Source organism: Tamandua tetradactyla, chromosome 6, assembly GCF_023851605.1.
Source record: "Tamandua tetradactyla isolate mTamTet1 chromosome 6, mTamTet1.pri, whole genome shotgun sequence".
NCBI lineage: Eukaryota > Metazoa > Chordata > Mammalia > Pilosa > Myrmecophagidae > Tamandua > Tamandua tetradactyla.
This window is the reverse complement of record NC_135332.1, coordinates 117,664,276-117,683,943: the sequence shown is the minus strand read 5'-3', so window position 1 is coordinate 117,683,943 and position 19,668 is coordinate 117,664,276. Positions and strand designations below refer to the sequence as shown.

Below are 19,668 nucleotides of genomic sequence, written 5' to 3'. Positions count from 1 at the left end.
TTAGATTTCCTTGTAGATATGTGTGCCATTTGATAGAATTATGTACCCTAGAAAAGCCATGTCTTAATCCTGATCCATCATGTGGAGGCGGCCATTTTCTTTTAATCCCTATTCAATACTGCAGATTGGAAACTTGGTTAGATTATGTCCACAGAGATGTGACATGCCCAAATGTCACAAAACTTCGACGTGGGACTATTTCCTCTCCTGACCCTGTCTGAAGGTGGCTCTGTGGCTGCCCTACCTTCCCCAGGTGTGGCACCTTCCCAAACATGCCTTCTCCCATTCCAGGTGGGTCTTCATTAGTTTACTGGAATCCTTTAAAAAAAGAAACATTTTGGAAAAAGCTTCAGAGCCACGAGAACCATGAGAGCCCACACAGCCAGAGACCTTTGGAGATGAAGGAAAATGCCCCTGGGATGCTTCATGAAACAAGAAGCCTGGAGAGAAAGCTAGCAAACATCACCATATCCGCCATGTGCCTTTCCAGTTGAGAGAGAAACCCTGAACTTCATTGACCGTTCTTGAGTGAAGGTAACCTTTTGTTGGTGCCTTAATTTGGACATTTTTATAGACTTGCTTTAATCGGGACATTTTCACGGCCTTGGAACTGTAAGCACGCAACTTAATAAATTCCCCCTTTTAAAAGTCATGATCTTTTTGTTATATTGCATTCCGGCAGCTAGCAAACTAGAACAGTATGCTTCCCAGAGAAAGATTAGGAAGTCTTTCTTTGTACACGGTTTGGGAGAGGCTTGAGTGACCAGGTTAAGGATTAACTAGAAGGTGTCAGGAGTTATTAAGCGTTTTGGGGGGAAGAGTGGTGTGGGATGCAGAGGATTCATACATATAAGGGTGTTACTGGTGTTTCTGAGTGTCTGGATCCAGATGCCAGGGGGATGACAGAAGCCTATGAGAAGCACGAGGGTGAAGAGGATGGTGGTTAGGAGAAGGTATGCGAGAAGAAAGGGCCACCCGGTGCGGCAGGCATCACTGTCAAGGGGCATTACCGGTGGGGGTGGAGGCAGGTGGCTTACTTTCCGACGCGGGTGGTTCCCTTTTCTTTGGAATTTGTGACAGCTTTAAGTTTCAGTGGTGCAACTGGTGTGCATCTGTAGCAGGGGCCTTCGGAATCTTCGCTACTAATGGCGCTTTCTTAAGGTTAGAAGTGTGGAACCAGGAGCCAGTCCATGCAGTTTGGCTATTGCTGAGAGAGTTAGCTGCATTCCAGTGAGTGACCGTCGCCGGGCCTTACTCAGTTCCTGGGCACCTTTTGTCCTCCGCCACAGGTTCCAGGAGTTCCTGAGATGATTCGCTGGTGTTGGTGCTGGAATCAGGCAAGTGGATTCTGCCTCCTCCTATGAAAGTTTCTGCTCCATTCCCAGTCCTGGGTTTGGGCACCAAAAATGATAGGTTTTTCGATGGGAAGGGAGGAGAAGACACCAAAACTCGATCAAAGGAGCTTTATTGCAAGGCTATGCACGGTGGGGCTGAAGCCTAAGATCTGTTGTAACAGGTAAAAATAACCACCTGCAGTGATGACTCCCACATTTCTAGTCTGACCTCACTAACAAACATCCCATTGCCTGCTGAATATCTTTTTGGATATGGTAGGGATACCTGTAGTTTTGGTATCTCTGGCACCTCTCCTCTTATCTTCACTCATTCTAGAATAAGAATGCTTCTTTCTTCTTGGGGAGGGGGCAGGAAGTCTCATTGCATGTGATGTGGGCTCCCACCAGCACTACCACAACACATATAGGCATGCACACACCCATGCTACAAGAGTGAGCGGGTAGTGGGCCATGGTGCCTCAGCAGGCAGAGTTTTCACCTGCCATGCCAGAGACCCGGGTTCGATTCCTGATGCCTGCCCTTGCAAAAAACAAACAAACAAATCAGAGTGAATGTGTAGTCTAGTCCTGACAAATCAGATCTCACCTCCTTCCTCACTTTGACTCATTTAAAAATGCAGATGATTAAAGCTAAGCCATTCAGCATCCCTCTAAAATTTTTGCTGCTACAACTATCCACTGGGGTTGCTGTACTGGTAAAATGGATCTGAGTGAAGACTGGGGGCCAGTCTTGTTCACTACAGAAAATTGACAGAAAAAGAGCCTTGCAAATGTGGCAAAATGTTCAAAGTTTGTGGATCTGGGTATCTGGGTGGGGGGTATGTTAGAGTTCTCTGTATAAGTTGTGAATTATTTTTGCAACTGCCCTATGAATTTGAAATGGTTTCAAAATAAAATGTTGACTAAAACAGAAGCTTGCACATCATTTCAGCCTTTGTTCCTAAGACGTCCAAATGAATTTCTTTTTTCCTCCTTGAATTCATTTGAAATTTTATAATTTCCTCTTGGAGGAGTTCTGACTGAAACAGATGTCCTGTAGGGAGCTCAAGCCTCGAACATGTCCAATATAGAATTATTTTTCCTTTCCTTCCTATTTTAATTCCCTCCATCTCTACCAACTCCTGTATTTTCAAGTCACGAGCCTGACACTCAGTTCCATCCTCTTCCTCATCCTCTACTTACAACATATCTCTCAGTCTGGTCACTCTCCTTTCTAAATATCTCAAGTCTTTCCTTTCTTTCCTATCCAGCTCTTGTTCTCAGCATCTCAGATGCTTAAATATTCTTTTGATTTTTCCTGTTCTGACCTTACCCTAATCAAATCTCTTCAGCCTCCAGAGTGATCATTCTCAAACACTAATCTGGCCTTACCACTTCTCTTTTGAAAATGTCTGAAAGATTCCAATTGTTCCCAAGATAAAGCCCATCCTCACATTGCCCAACAAAGCCTTTCTGTGACCAAATCTTTGCCTGCTTCTTTGGTCTCAGCTCCCAGCCCCTCCAGCAGTTTCTGTTGGGGCAATGATAAACTCTTGGTCTCCTCTGAACACACCAAACATACTTTTCAAGCTCCCTCTGCAGTAGCCCCTTCCTAATAATCCCATTGTAACCAATAAGGAACTTTTTCCATATTTTATCAAAATCCTTTCTTTATTCTGTCTTCCTGACTATGAGTAATGTGAGGACAAGGGTAGTATCTTACTTATTTTATGGCCAAGTGCCTGGCATTCAATATATGCTTGCTGTGCAAAATTGCCAGGCTTTTTTTTTTTTTTTTTTGGTCAAACTCTGAAAATTCACCACATATTTATTTGGGGGATACCAGATATTCTTAGTAAAATGTAAAATCCACCTTATCTCTTAGTTTCCGTAAGTTAAAATGAATCAATTACTTAATTTCTAAAACCTCATGGATATGAGTCATGAAGAAAATGAGTTTGGAAGAACGATACTGTGAAAGAAGTCAATCTTTGGAGTCAAAGAGTTAAAATTCCCCAAAATTCCCAAAGAGTTGACATTCCTAAAGCTAGGTGACTTTGGCAAATTACCTAGTCTCTCTAAATTTTCCTTATCTGTAAAACACAAGTAATTTTATGTATGTCATAGTCTTGTTTCAAAGATCAAACAATGCAATAAATACAAAGTGGTTCTCGTAGTATCTCTGCAGCACATACAAATATTCAATCCAAGGTAGCTATTATCATGATTTTCATGTATAAAGGCATGTTTGGGAAGGTGCCACACCTGGGGAAGGTAGGGCAGCCACAGAGCCACCTTCAGACACTGGGTGGGGTCAGGAGAGGAAATAGTCCCACATTGAAGTTTTGTCCATGGCAAGCTGTATTTTGAGCAGCGTGACTGCCCAGGCAATTCTATGTTCACTAACAGTATGGATTTTGGGGATCTTGGCAAGGGTATTTCTGTCACTGTTGTATACGCCATTCCTTATACCTACTCAACATCTCTTCTGCCCACTGGACTGAGAACAGAGTTACAAGGAGAAAACCTAGGTATGGCCTTACAGCAATTCACAAAACACCTTCACATGCAGCATCTCGTTTAGAGTCCACCACAAATCATGTGCTGGGGTTTTTATCCCTATTTTAGAGGTAAGGAAACCAAAATTCAAGGGTTTGAATGAGTAACTCAAGATGTCAGAAGTAACAAGAAGCTGATTTAGGATTCAAATCTAGCCTGCTGATTTCAAGTCTAGTGGGTTTTCCCACACACGTAGAGCAGAGATCAGGCCCCACCCAACCCCCCTACCCCATGGTCCCAAAAAGCAGGGGGCAAATATTGTAGGACTCCACTTATATGAGGTATCTAGAATAGGTAAATTCATAGAAACAGACAGTAGAGTAGACGGGCAGGGGGAATGGGGGAAAATGAGGATGAAAAAGTAATGGAAATAGCAGTGATGGTTACACAACATTGTGAATGTATTTAATGCCACTGAATTGTACATTTAAAAATGGTTAAATTATCTAATATATCCTACAGTGGAATATTCAACCATAAAAAGAATGAAGTAATGATACATGCTATCTTAAAAAAAACATTATGCTAAGTGATAGAAGCCAGCCACAAAAGACCAGGTACTATAGGATTACATTCATATAACATGCCCAGAATAGTTAAATATAGAGAGACAGAAAGTTAGATCAGAGGTGGCTTAGGTTTGGTGGGATGGAGGATAATAGCTAAGGGTACAGGATTTTTTTCTGAAATGATGAAATGTTCTAAAATGGACTGTCTGGTAGTTGTACAGCTCTTGTGAATATACTAAAATGTGTCTGTGAATATACTAAAAAGCATGGTTCACTTTAAATGGGTGCGTTTTACAGTATGTGAATCAATAAAGCGGCTTTTAAAAAGGGGGGCGGGGTGGGAAATCTAGGCAGGAGGTCAGGTCACTGGATGAAAAAGAAAGTGTCTGCAGTGACACAGACAGCAAGACTGCCTACCTCTCAAGGCGCATGGATGAACATGTGCTTGCACAGCGACGACCTTATCCGCAGGTGGAAGGGGGGGCGCAATATGAATTATAATCACAAACTTGTGGAAATTAATTCTAAAATAATTTATCTGGAAAGCTCTGGAAAAAATCATCAGCACTCCATTTGACAAGTGAGGAAATCGAGAGGCAGGCTGGTGACTGACCAGCCTTAGGTCTAAGAGTCACCATGATAAGTTTCATAATGAACAAACCCCAAGACTGAGGGCTCGGCCTATTGATTTTGTTGTCCTCACTGCATGCGAGAATATCAGGCCTTCTCCAAATGGGGAAGTTGAATTTTCCCTCTTTCTCACCATTCCTCTAAGGGGACTTTGCAAATACTTTTTTATTCACTGTTCCAATCACTCTGGGATTTATTGGGGCATCACTCTGGACAAACCCACAAAGTCTCATGTGCTACTCAAGGTTCTATGTACTTATGTTGTTCAACCAAGCTATCTACATAAGTTATATCAGGAAATGCACTAGTCAAAATATAAATTTTGTACCAAATAAACATTTTTTGCTTTAGACTCACACGTAAGTTAAAGTTTTAAAATATGAATTACCATCTATTTTCAACACCCTGCAATTTTGACATTCCTTTGTTCTTCCTCATGCAAAAACATTTTTAAATTTGTACATTTAGTCACTATCATTATACACTCTAGGCATTCCTAGATTATACCATCTCAGTCTTTATTGTCTATCTTTCCTTCTGATTTCATTTGTGCCCCCAGCCCTCCTCCCTCTATCATTCTCACATTCAGTTTCATTCAGTGTACTAATATTATTGTATCGCAGTTAGGTAGTATTGCACTGGGTTAAAATAGTGATATGCTGCACTCTTTTCTTTTTATATTAACAATTACTTTATTAAATAAAATTTCTGTATAAAATCATTCTCGTTGTGCCCATAAAGAGATGTAAATATGGACAACAATGATCTTCAAATACAATAGAATGATATAACAGAATATAATAAATAAATAGTACATACAGATGGAAAGTCATTTGTGAGATTTAGGCATGGAAAGTTTTGGTATCTTTTATTTGTCTACTTACTTTTTTTCCATTTTTATTTATTTGTTTTTTAAACATAACAACATACAAACATGAACATTCTTAACATATGAGCATTCCATTCTTGGTATATAATCAATAACGCACAATATCATCACATAATTGTATATTCATCACCATAATCATTTCCTAGAACATTTGCATCAATTCAGAAAAAATAATAAAAAGAAAAAAACTCATACATACCATATCCCTTACCTCTCCCTCTCACTGACTGCTAGTATTTCCATCTACCCAATATATTTTAGTCTTTCTTTCCCCTATTTTTTTTCTAGACCCCTTACCACTCTGCTGCACTCTTAAAAAAAACAAAACGAAACAAAACCGTGCTTTATTGAAGTATAATTTGCATACCATAAAATTTGTCTGTTGTTAAGTGTATTCAATAATTTTTAATAGATTTCACTCATCACCATAAGCCAGTTTTAGCACCTCTCCATCACCCTAAAGCAAACATTGAAATACTTAATGTAGTAGTTAGTAAATAGTCACTGCTCTCAACATCCCCACCCCAAAGAACCTCCTTCCATGACCTCTGAAGCCCTCCCAGACCGCCCCATAATTGAATTGAAGACACCTGGCCTCCTGATAAGGCGCTCCCAGTCCCTGCCCCAGACCGAGCCCTTGTTCTGAAACGTTGGCAGCTGACCACAGCTGTGGTTAAATATGTTTAGCAACACCTAGGCAGGGCCAAGGCAAACACTTAACTTTCTGCCTCCCAAATCAGAGCTTTTCACACAGTATCCTGTCTTCACTAGAAATCAAACAAGCAAGCAAAAAGAAAAAGAGTATTATGAAATTACTATTTCTACATAAAAGATAGACAGGTTTTGGAAGAGACCGACCTAGCATCCATTGTTAACTTTTCCCTAAAAATGTTCTTGAGGTTCTCGAACCTCTGCTATGGAGGAACTTCATCAGGCCAAGGAACTCCCTGAAATACATTTCACTGATAATACATAGTTTTCTGTGGGGGTGCGTGTGGGGGCAGATGGGTGGGTCCATGGCTTTCACCTGATTTTAATGGGGTCCAGAGCAGAAAGAAAAAAAGCAAAAGGAACTACTGTACAGCTATTCAACTAATACATCGCTAAGAATATGTCTGGAAAGAAGTCTGGGGGAGAAATAAGCAAGGAATATGCTAACGGCTGCAGGTCTGGGTCAAGAACTCTTCCTAGAGAGAGGTAAGGAAAGGGGAGAAAGTGAAGTCCTCCTGATTCACAATTTTATCTCCAAACCCATGCATGCATGTAAATAAACTATTTTCACATGGAGAATAAGTCAGATTAAGTTACACATACAAACCATTTGTTATTTTGTTAATTTTCTTCATCTTTTATTGGGAGAGTCATATGACCGGCTTTGGTTCAAAATTATAAAAAATAATACAAATGCTTTGCAGACATGCTTTTCTTAAAGTGTCATTATAAATAGTGAATTTGGAATTTTTGCTACTTTATGAAATCTCATCTAGAGGCTCAATTGGAATATATTAATATTAAAAAATTGTTAACTAAACCCCCCCACCAATATTTCTACATAAATTACAATGAAGCAAAATTCATTCCTTATCATTTACAAAAGGTTTTTTTAAAAACTCAAAACAGTATATCATTCCGATTGCATTTTCTCTCAGACTTCTTTAGCATGGTATTTTGTACAGAAATCATTTAAAATTTTTATTCCCTTTAATAGATACATGGAATTTGAAATATGGAAGGAACCTTAAAGATTATGCAGTCTGACTTGTCTGACTTGCTAATTTTATTGATAAAGAAATAAACCCAGAAAGAGCCTTACCCAAGCTTGTTGATGATAGATCTGGGGCAAAAAATATGAGACTTGGATTAGTTTGGTGACTTTTTTTCTTTTTTTTTTTTGTCATTTTGAAATAATTTTGTTATTATTAAAAGGATTATACATGCATTTTCAAAATATAGAACACTCAAAAGATCAGAAATAAAAAATTAAATATCACAATATTAAGTTTAGTGCCTTTTCCAGCATCCAATAAATAAGCTGTTGATTGCTGAATGCCTCCATTTCTCTGGTAAGATCATAAACTAGAGGACTATGAATAAACTACTCTGCGGAGATATACACTCAAGCAGGGACTCATCAACTCTGACTCTTCATGCTCCAACAAGCACATCCTCAAAGCACTGCCCCAGACTCTCCAGTCCAGTGAATCACCACAATTCAAGCACTCATAAATTGCACTGCATCATCAATATTGCAGCATTTACCCAGTGGTCTCACAATGTTACTACTGTGCATATCCTGCCTTTTTTTTCCTTCCAGGGAGGTGGAGGCAGAAGCAATGTGTGAGACGAAGGAAAATCCTATTCATGCAACCTGATGGTCATTTCTAATTGCCACGGAAATTTTTTTTAAAATGTCATTATCAAATCTAAGAAAAATAACAATTCTTTAATATCATGTAATATCCATTCTGAGCTAACATTTCCTCAGTTGTCTCAAAAATGTCTCTTTATAGTTGGCTTGTATCACAAATGATGTATGCTGGTTTGAATTTGTTGCCAGAAAAGCCTATGTTCTTTTAATCCATCCTTGTGGGTGCAGACTTGTTGTTGAGTGGGACCTTTTGATTAGGTTGTTTCCATGGAGATGTGACCCCCCCAATTCAAGATGGGTCTTAATCATCTTTACCACTTCCTTTATAGGAAAGTAAAAGGCAAAAACATTTTGGAGAGCGCTCAGAGACAGAAATGCCCTGGGAAGGGCAAGCAAGGACAGACAGAAGCTATCAGAGACATTTTGGAGAGAGAGACCAGCAGACATTGCCATGTGCCTTCCCATGTCACAGAGGAACCCCGGATGCCATAGGCCTTTCTTCAGAGTCAAGTTATCTTTCTCTGGAAGGACATTTTCATGGCCTTAGAACTGTAAATTCGTAACCTAATAAATCCCCTTTGTAAAAGCCAATCCATTTCTGGCATATCGCACTCTGGCAGATTTAGCAAACTGAAACATGATGCTATTAAAAAGATTCTTTAAGGACAGTGGAAACTTCAACTTCCCTATTGCTGAATTGTTTTTTTAAAGTGACTGTACCAATATATTTCCTACAGAGTTTATGATAGTTCCACTTCCTTTCTCATTTTTAGTTTGTCAGACATTTTCATTTTTGCCTGATATTAAGTCCCGCTCTGTCAAGAAGTGAAATGCATTATATAACCAATGAGATGCACTACATAAATATAAAAAATTCATGCTCCCTGGGGATAATTATATACCTCTCTTCCATCTGAAAGTCATGTTTTTTAGCTCCTGTGTGCATAAGGACCTTTCTATTATGTTGATGAGGGAATGAAGATATTGCAGGTAATCATGTGCTATTTAGTATTTGCTAGCAAGGATATGACTGATACTGACTTTTCTTCCCCTTTGAAGGTTGTTCTAACACATATAAAACCCAAGCAACCAAAAAAAAAAAAAAACCAAAAAAACCCCCCACGGAACCAGATGTTGGTTCTACTATAAAGAGTAGGATTCCAGTAGCCTCTTTTCTTCCTTATTAATACCTGTCATGGCAGGTTGTTGGCTTTGATGATGCCATAATGCTTTGTTTGTGGAGTCATCTGATGTCACTTAAAGCTTTAGGAAGAATCAGCTTTTTTTTAAAGAATCAGCTTTTAAACAAAGTGAACCTCAGATGGTAAAACCTGATCTTCCAGAGCAATTCTCTGAGAACATGGGGATGAAGAATTCTAGAAGAAAACACACCTGGGGACTTTTTCCACGGGGCTTTCCTCTTTCATTGGCATGTAGGTTTTACTCACTGTTGTAATGTTAACAAAGTAATTGGCTTAACACTTGATATGTTCCTGGATGATTCCTGGGTGTCAAAAGCATCCAAACATTCTCAATGACACATTTTTTTTGTGCAACAAAGGAAAACCCAGACCATTTCTGATCATAGGGTGGAAATCTGACAGACAAATGAGTACACCAATAAACCTTTCCAACGATGAAGAACACTGTGGGTTTAATATTATACCATAGAAGGTGTGGTATATTTTAAAGATTTTTTTTCGTTTTTGAACACATTTCAAACTACAGAACATAATCCATTTGAAAGAGTGCAGAGGATGACATTCTACACTGCTCTTATATTTGGATTTTAAATTACAGAAATTTCAAAAAAGCGACTCAAAATAACAGACTTCAAACTTTCATTCTGGTAAAAAGCCTTCTAAAAAAATGTTATCAGCCACCTTAATTTTTTAGCGATAGAACACGAGGTATAAGCCTTTTGCTTCCACTTTCCTCTTACAAATCAGTGACACTTCAGTTTTGGGATAGCGCTTCAAAACGTGGCTTCTCATAAATGTTGGCAGAACTGGAGCATTCCTAGAATAAATTATGTACACGTTCCCTACCCAACACATTCCTAGATTGGACTACCATGAAAGTTAGGTTGAGAGAAAATTCCGGATGCGACAGGTCTAAGTGCATATTATACCTAGACGCTGGTATATGCACACATATATATATTTTCACGCCCAGGGCCAAATCTCTAGGCAAACTGCCATAGCAACCCTAGCTATGGATACATATGCACTTTAAAACTGAGGGGGTGGGGTACGGGAGTGGAAATCACACACGAACAGAAGAAAAACTGCATATTTTTCTCGCCTCTCTGTCGTTTTACTTTTACAAATGCAAAATATCTTTGCCTTTAAAACATCAGGGTGTTATCTCTGCTCTCTATTCTGTGTCTCTTTCCCAAATTAGGAATATGAGAAGCCTTCCAGGTTGGTCAAGGAAAAAAAAAAAAAAAAGCAGACCCGCAGAGAGTTCTATCAAGCCCAGCGGTATCAACGGAGTGGAAAGACATTCAAGGGGGAAAACCTGTAAATCTTACACCTGTGGTTGGAAAAACTAAACGAATCAGAAAAACCCACCGATCCGCTCATCACCAAGATCTCGGGGCATAGACGGAAAAAGCAATACCACGGCTTGGCGGGCCAGAAGCCGGTGTACGCTTCTTCAGCGCTCTGGCTAGGGGTGGACTAGAGCGGACGCCGACTAGCCGGCAGCAATCTTCAGCACCTACAACGCCGTTTACCGCGCCCCGCCCCTGCCCTCCCCTTCTCACCCTTTTCCGCCCCCGCCCTTCCCCTCCCTCGCCCCTCTGGGTGCCCCCGCACCAACCAATCCGGTCGCTCCGTCTCCTCCCCATTGGAGGCCACACACCCCCGAGCCCAGGATGCTGGGCCCCCGCGGCGTGACGCGAGCACGGCAGCTCCGCCCCCTGCGTCTCAGGCCTCGCCGGCCCTGGGGGGGATGGTTCCATCATGGCGTCAATGCAGGTAAGAGGAGTTTGCTGCATCTGGGCGGGCGAAGGAGCCGCGGAGAGGGTGTGAGCCTTCGGCCCAGGGTGCCGCCCAGGGCTTGAGGAGTATCCGTGCGGCTCGGGAGCGGCCCTTATGGCCGGTCTTTCCCCAGCTTCGGGGAGGAGTGAGAAGCAACGAGAGGAGGGCGGAGGGGGTATCTCGGTCGGTCGAAGCGGACACCAGCCGGCCGGGAAGTTGGGGGATGAAGAAGGGCTAGGGGAGGAAACGGCGAAGTTTGGCGTTTGCATTGCGGCTGTGGTCTTGGAATCGCCTCCTCCCTCACCCCCACAACACAAATGGTCTGAGTCGACCGCCGGCCTGCCCACCCAAGAGATGCCTTTTCCTTCGCGGTTCCCAGCCGGGCGGAAACAGCTGTTCTCGCCGTTGTCGCCTGGGCAGCGGCAGCCCTGAGAAGGGCTGAGACTGAGGGAACTGAAAAGGCGTTCCCGCAGAAGGCGGCTGCTTGCTCACTGGGCTTTGCGGCCTCGGCTCAGGCCTCCCACGCCAGGACTCCCTGACTGCTCGGCTCCTCAGCTCTCCTCCCGTGTAATCCCTTGCCGGCTGGGTACCCTCTTCTCTCTGTCTCTGCATTCACACTGATACTACACTCCTGCCGTCCACTTTCTCACTCCCTTATCCCCAAAGCTGCCCTTGGTTCCATTAACTTCTTTGGCTTCCTAATTTGCGATCTTCCCGAGGGCGGGGAGTCACTAGCCCCTTTTATTATACCTCTTGGGATAGCTTGCCCTAGAATAATTTTTTTTCCCCTGCGATGCCCCACCCTTGCGGTCGCGGTAAGGCTATACAGCCCTTTGCCCTTTTCCCCAGACTTTTAGTGGAACCTTTGGTTTGGTAGGAGATTGTTAACCTGTATTTTATCTGTCTTGGCAGTGCGTGGTTTTTGTTTTTTTTTTTTTTTTTTGGCTTTCAAACTTAATTTACTCTTTTTTTTCCAAACCCAAAGAGGAGTTTGGGTTTCCAGGCAAAGATGGCAACCACAGTTGTAGTTTTGTAGAGATTTGCCTGCATTATCTGTAGCCTGCATTTGTTTCATAGATTAAGATGAGTGGTGTCAAAACGTATGGGAAGAGAAGGTAGAATTCCTTTTAGGGCTGTCCACCGAATGCTTTTTAGAGTTTTAAAAACGTTCCCTAAATGAAGAAGGAGATCACAGTTTTCTTAGAAGGATTTTTTTGTTTGTTTCAAAAGAATAAGCAAGTCTCTCTACTCCTTAGTTTTTCCCCCTGCTTTTCTTGGCTAAAGCAGTGTTTTTCTTCTCTCTTTTTTGCAACTTCTTCCTCTTTGTGTAGACCTCATTTCATATTTACTTTATTGCTTTTATTCCTTTTCAGTATGTTTTCTATTCTTTACCTTTGCTCCTTCCGTTGCACTTCAGAACAGAGAAGAAATTGTATATAACATTTCTGGTTGAAGAGATGTTGCAAAAAAGTGCAAGGAAAAAATGAACACAATTTCAGGAAACATACACTATCTCCCCAGAGACGTTAGAGAAGTTTCATCATTTGAAGCTAAAAAAGGAACTATGGAACGCTTCTAAGTTGAGCAGTAGATGGGCTGCATAACCAATTTAAGATTATTTGCATTAAGATTAAAACATTCGTTATAAGACTAAAAATTTAAGGTTAAAATTCATAACAGTGTTGATTGTATTTGACAGGAGAGCTTAGTATATAGGGTTGGTAACTCAAGGGATAACTGGTTAGATTTTCTAAGATTACAGTTTTTAAGAGAAAAAATGAGTTGACACAGAACCTAATGTTGATTATCTTGAATTTTATATGGGCACTTAAGCAATGGGAAAAATAACTTGCCAGTGCATTATTGCATTTTTTCTATGTCCCAAACGTTGGACTGTTTTATCACCTTTCTTTATTCCTTACTGTCTTCTGATTAGAGGAATGGAAAACTGACCCTTTCTATTTTAATTAAAATAAAATCAAGTCTTTCTCTTTTATTTGTTTTCTGGTAGTATCCTCGCATATTTTAATACAGATAAACAAGCTTTCTGAAACACTTATTTCTGTGTGTGAGCTTTTTGTGTACAGTTCTGTCTTTGATGAACAAAAAAGTTTTATTAAAACTTTAAGAGCAAAGTTTAACTCTTCAAAACAAACTAAATTACACATAAAGCTCCAACCAAATTACTAAATTTATTGATTCACTCAGCAATTATTTTTTTAGGGCTTTCTGTATGTCTAGCACTCATCTAGGTGCTTGGGGATACAGCAGTGAATAAAAACTGACGAGATGCTCTAGTCAGGGGGACAGACAATAAAATATTTGAATTTAGATTGTGTCATATTAGAAGGTGGTAAATGCTATGGAGAAAAATTAAGCATGAAAGTGGGTTAGGAAATGGGTATTTTTGGAATTTTGGTTAGGGTCTTAGGAAAAAGTATGGTATAATGTGGAATGCTGTGTTGATCATATCCTTAACTAAAAAGCTACTACATTTCTTTGTCTCACCCACACCAGGTATTACTGCTGCTAAAGAAGAGGGTATTTAAGCTGTAAGAGGAATTGTCTTTTAAAAACATATGCATATGATACAAATGTAACATGGGATTTGATTATTTGAATTGATAAGTATGGAATAAACCAAGTCAAGGGTAGACTTGATTTCTTATTGGAAAGTATGTATCTTAGAAGGTGAGGTTGTGACTGCCTTAATGCACTGTATCAGTGCTTTCCAACCATTTTTCAGGTCATGCCACACATAAAAAATAATTTTTGAATAACACACTAAGATGAATTGGTTTATTAGAGGCCTGAAAGCACCTGGTCTCACAGCTCCAGTCCCCCACCCCCACCCCAAACACCAGGAATCAGGGAAATAAATACACCAGCACACTTGTAATGCTAGGGAAGCTCTGCTATATGTTGTATTGCTAGAGTTCAATATTCATTTTGGGGTAGTAGTTTTCAGAGTTAGGTGAGCCCTTTGAGACATTCTCCTCACCCTTTTCTTCCTGTAAACAAAGTCACAAATCACTAAGTAAGATTGAGTAAGATTGGTTTGATTGTGTTTTAAAAAAACATTCATAAAGAAGTGTAATTATGGTGATATTTAATGTTGGCAGGAGTTAGACTAAAGAAATAGATCTATACTTAATTCTGGTATTCCTAGAAACAAATGGAAGATTTGTTTTAGTTTGAACATATTAGGGACTTTATTTGGTACAGTCTTTCTGTCCCCACACTGCAAAACCATTTCATAAAGGTGAATTTTTATATACTTCTAAACATTTCTTAGACGTGCAGCAGTATTAGTATCCTCTAAGTATAACTCATATGCTTTTCTAATTTGACCTTTAGATTTATTAGTTTTAGATATGGACTATTTTCCTTTAGACTCCCCTTAAGTTTTGTCTTAAGTTTTTTAGAAAGTCAGTATATGATACCTAATGTTTGTTTAGTCTAAAAACAGCAATAGTGATTAAGAGAAATGGTCAATTGAGTTTACTTGTTTGTGAGTTTTCTGCATTTACTTCTACTTGCCTATGTGGGTCTTAGGCTATTGACTGCTGATCTGATGAAATGGAAAGAGATTGAAATTAGTAACAGAAGATGGGGTATGATTGTGTGCTTATTATTACCACATGACTTGGAAATAATTATTTTTGATTCACAACTCTGTATTGCTCTTTATCAGTAGTTATTTAAGTAATTGGCTGTATCGAGAGGAAATTTGGGCTCTTACACTACTATTATTGTAGCTGCAGTGCCTTAACAATTAGATACCATATACCTATTTGTTGATGTCATTATGAAGGCTTACAGCGTAATTAGAAAATTGACTGTCATCTTGAACCTCAGGGCTTGCTGAGTGATGGGAATTTGTGGAGTATGGCTGGAATTGTAATACTGAGAAGGCTGGCTAGATAATCTGGCTGGGAATAGGATTATGTGGGAGCTGTTGGAGTAGGGGCAAAGGAACAAGAGGGAGAGGATAGAGCAGAATTGACAGTATTCTGCCTGAGTGATAAATATAAATAGAGAGCTATGGTAATCATCTTCTCTGAACTCTCTAATACAAGTCTTTTTTTTTTGCTTTTCTTTTTGTTGTTAATCAATACTACTTTAAGAGATCCCTTCTATTTTTGTCTTTAAAGTGTTGGTTTAGATCTCTTAATTTTTCAGAACTCTTTCTCTCTCCTGGGTCACATACTCATTGGCAGTAGGAAAAATGCTTTCCCTCTGTACCTTAAATGTGCATGTAGTGACTACAGTAAACAACTATCACTTGACACTTCAGGAAATATTTATAACTAGCAATTTTTGCATTGTAATTATTCTGTTTTAGAGAAATCTGTTAAAAGTGATTCTATATTAGTAAGGTTAGGTATAATGGAATAACTTAAAATTCGTATGTATATCCTTTGAGTTTGCCATAATATTAGTGATTTTCAAAGCATGTTTTCTTCTGGATTCTAATTCCAGCCTTCTAAAATATAATGTAACATACCCTTATTTCATTCTAATGTAAAGAGACACAGAAAGTAACTCAAAATTACAGTTACTGAGTGGTGAATCTGGAATTAGAAACCAAACTCTGGAATCCATTGATCCTGTGAAGTATGGATAATGAACATACTAACAATTTTGGCATTGTAGAGGAATCTCTGGGATAATTATTTAACTTTTCAGTTGAGATTTAAGTGTTTACTAAAATGTTTTTCTGTAGCAAAGAAAATCAGAAAACTATTCCATGTGATTTATAATAGAAAGTTATTTTATGAGTCAAATCTTATGCATATACTTGTGCACTGGGTAAAGTTAAATGGAAAATTTTGAAGTGGAGTTGATGTGGCATCTTTGTGAAAATGATCTCTGCATAATATTAAACTAAAGTTGAGCATGTTGGATAACTTTTATTGCATCTCTATTATTACTGTCTACTTCATTATGAATATCATCTATAAAATACTTGTTCATATTTACCAGGGGTTTTGAATTGAATTTGTCCTAGTGTGATAGCCTCTATTAGTGAATGTAGTTTTGGATCACCAACAAATAGTGCACACCTTTGAGTTATTTTATTCTGAGAAAAGTTGTGGGTCTCAATTAGTTGCCCTTGTAAACTTCAGTAGAAAAAAAAAAAGCATAGAATCTGGAATCAAATGACCTGGAATCAGGTCCTGTTTCACTCCTTAACAGCTATGCTGTACAGAAATTGGTGTGCAATAGAGTGGTTAAGACAAAAGCAGAGATAATAAAAGAAAAAAAAAGACAAAACTAGACAGATTAATGTATATAAAATTGCTTTTTTGATTTCTCTTTCCCAAACCTGTTCTTTCTGTTAGTCTTCCTCATGTTGGTGCAAGTGGCACTTGCATTCTGTTTGCTGGGAGATTCATCCCGCTTCACACTCAGACCATCAGCAAATTGTATCAGCTCTACCTTCAGTATATATTTAGAATTCACCTGCTTGTCCTTTTTCTGAAATACTTACTGATGCAAGTCACTTGCATTCCTCATGTGGATTATATCATCAGCTTTATAAACTGATTTCCCACTTTTGCCCTTGTCCTTTTTTCAACCAATTAGTCAAATACTTTTAAAACAAAAGTCAGATAATGTCACTTCTTTACTCAAAATCCTACTATGGCTTCATTATTTTGCTCAGAATATAATAAAAAAATCCTTGTTGTAGTTTGGAAATCCTTTTCATTCTGTCCCTTTGTCCTTCCTCTTCCAAGGAGCTCCTCTATGGTTTCATTAGCTTCCTTGCTATTCCTCCTTCAAGATCTTTGCCCCTTATATCTCCTCTGCTTGGATGCTCTGTCCACATGTCTGGATGGCTCACTTCCTTTCTTTTCTCAGGTCTTTGTTCGAATGTCATTATCTCAGAAAGGCCTTTCCTGACCACCCAATATAAAATAGCCCTCCCTTTCCTGGTACTTTTAATTCCTTTTACACTGCTTAATTCTTCTTCATAACCCTGACATATTATTTATTTATTAATTTTTTAATTGACTGTTTCCCCTGGATGTAACCCAATACCTAGCATAGTAGGTCCTCAGTAAATGATGAATAAATGAGCACAGCCTTTGAAATTAGATAAACCTGGGTTTGAAATCTAGCTTTGCTGCTTAATAGCTGTGTAACCTTTTTTCCCCCCAATATAAAGTAGGAATAATACAATCATATGGGGTTATGAGGAAATGAAAATCAAAGTATGTAATAATTGTGCCTTAATAAAATTACGAATTACTCTTGTCATAGATATTTGGAGTTGCATGTGAGTTAAATCTCATAAGTGTATTTTAAACTGCCCCTTACAGATACTTTCTTTTTTTAAAAAAAATTAATTCCGGATCCTTCTCTTGCCTGCCAATGGAAAAAAACAGATTTGCTTTATGAACATGTGTGTCATATGGGGTTTCTCTCTTGGTATTTCCACACCACAATAAAGAGGGAAGAAGTATGGTTTCTAATTAGTGTGTACTGTTTGCTAATCTTCAAAATCTGAGAATTAGCCAAGTGAAATTTTGCATCTTGTACATCAGTTGTTAAAGTTGGGTTTTATTTATTTTCTTTTTGAGAATCTTGGGGGTGGGGGTCTTTTTTTTTTAATTATTAGAGCAGTTGTAGTTTTATAGGAAAATCATGCAGAAAGCACAGAGTTCCCCTATACCACCACATTTCATTTTTAAAATGTACAATTCAGTGCTTTTGAATATGTTCCCAAAGTTATGAAGCTATCGCCGCTATAAAACTCTCTATTCTCCCCTCCCTCAAGCCTAGGCAACAAATCTATTTTCTATGTATGGATTTGCTTATTCTGAACATTTATACATAAACTCAAAAAATATGTGGACCTTTGTGTCTGACTTCTTTCACTTAACCTAATCCTTTCAGGGTTCATCCATGTTAAGCATGTATGAGTACTTCCTTTATTGTTTTGGCTGAATAATAGTCTGTTTTATGGATATATACATTTTGTTAATCCATTATCAGTTGATGGCATTTTTGGCATTTAACTTAATGAAAAGCTTGCCTTGTCTTTGATCCTGGTTCCTGGGGAGATAAGGTCTGAGTCTTTGGGATTTCCAGTGATAGGAGCATCTTTTGTTACTCATGGTAGAACCAGGACCACATTTGACAGTTCATATGCTAATGAGATGACAGAATGGGGGCAGTCACACCTGAGGTCTTGGGGGGAGGTGGGAGGGCAGGCTGTCCATACCAGAAAGACCAACCATGTGATTAGAGGGTTGTGGCTTTGAGCCACATCATATCAGCCCTACCTCCCTGAACTCTGGGAAGGGGAGAGAGGTGAGCCAGAGATTGAGTTCAACCATGTGAACATTAGTTCCACCAAACGTGCCTACATAATGGAACCCCATATCAACTCCCAAAGTGATAAGGTTAGTTAGAGTCAGAATTGAATCAGTTGAGTTACTGCAACATTTGTAGTTGACGTCAGAAGTTTTTGGGAGTTATAGTTTTTGCCAAACGATACCTGGCTATTGTTCTAGTTTGCCAGCTGCCAGAATGTGATATACCAAAAACCGAATGGCTTTTAAAAAGGGAAATTTATTAAGTTGCAAGTACAGTTCTAAGGCCGTGGAAATATACAAATTAGATCAAGACTATAGAAATGTCTAATCTGAGGCATCCAGGGAAAGATACTGGTTCAAGAAGACTGATAATTTTCAGGGTTTCTCTCTCAATTGAAAAGGCCCATAGTGAACATGGCAATGTCTGCTAGCTTTCTCTCCAGGCTTCTTCTTTCATGAAACTCCCCCCGGGATATTTTCCTTCTTCATCTCCAAAGGTCTTTGGCTGCATGGGCTCTCGTGGCGCTAAAGCTTTTTCCAAAATGTTCCCCCTTAAAGGGCTCCAGTAAGCAGCCCCACCTTGAATGGGTAGAGATACATCTCCATGGAAAATATCTAATCAAAAGTTACCACCCGCAATTGGGTAGGACACATCTCCATCTATAATCAAAAAGCTCCCACCCAGTAATATTGAGTGAGGATTAAAGGACGTGGCTTTTCTGGGGTATACCACAGATTTTAACCTCTACAGCTACTATGAATCATGCTGCTGTGAACATTGATATTTTTGTGTGGGCATATCTTTTCATTTCTCTTGGGTATATATCTAGGACTGGAATTGCTGGGTCATTGTGGTAACTTTAGGTTTTCTAAGGAACCACCAAACTTTTACACAGTTACTGTACCATTTTATGTTCCCAACAGCAATATATGAGGGTTCCAGTTTCACTACATCATGGCCAATATATGTTATTCATCTTGTTGATTATAGTTAATTTAGTGGGTGTGAAGTGATATGTCACTGTGATATTTGTGTGTGTGTGTGTGTGTGTGTGTGGTAACATAAAAGTT

General features: G+C 39.2%; 1 protein-coding gene and 1 long non-coding RNA gene across 4 annotated transcripts in view; one reads left to right on the top strand and one right to left on the bottom strand.

Moving 5' to 3' along the window:
• The window catches only part of LOC143688748 (uncharacterized), a 79,543-nt gene extending 68,351 nt beyond the window's left edge, over positions 1 to 11,192 (bottom strand). The window contains exon 1 of the long non-coding RNA XR_013178261.1: positions 11,112 to 11,192. This is a non-coding gene — a long non-coding RNA (uncharacterized LOC143688748). The remainder of the gene's footprint in view (positions 1 to 11,111) is intronic.
• Positions 11,135 to 19,668, top strand: part of UBE2W (ubiquitin conjugating enzyme E2 W) — a 74,129-nt gene continuing 65,595 nt past the window's right edge. The window contains exon 1 of one of the 3 annotated variants that reach the window (XM_077167019.1): positions 11,135 to 11,269. In XM_077167019.1, coding sequence (XP_077023134.1) covers positions 11,255 to 11,269 — 15 coding nt within the window. In that variant the 5' untranslated portion in view covers positions 11,135 to 11,254. The remainder of the gene's footprint in view (positions 11,270 to 19,668) is intronic. The other 2 variants (XM_077167021.1, XM_077167020.1) reach the window with 2 other exon arrangements.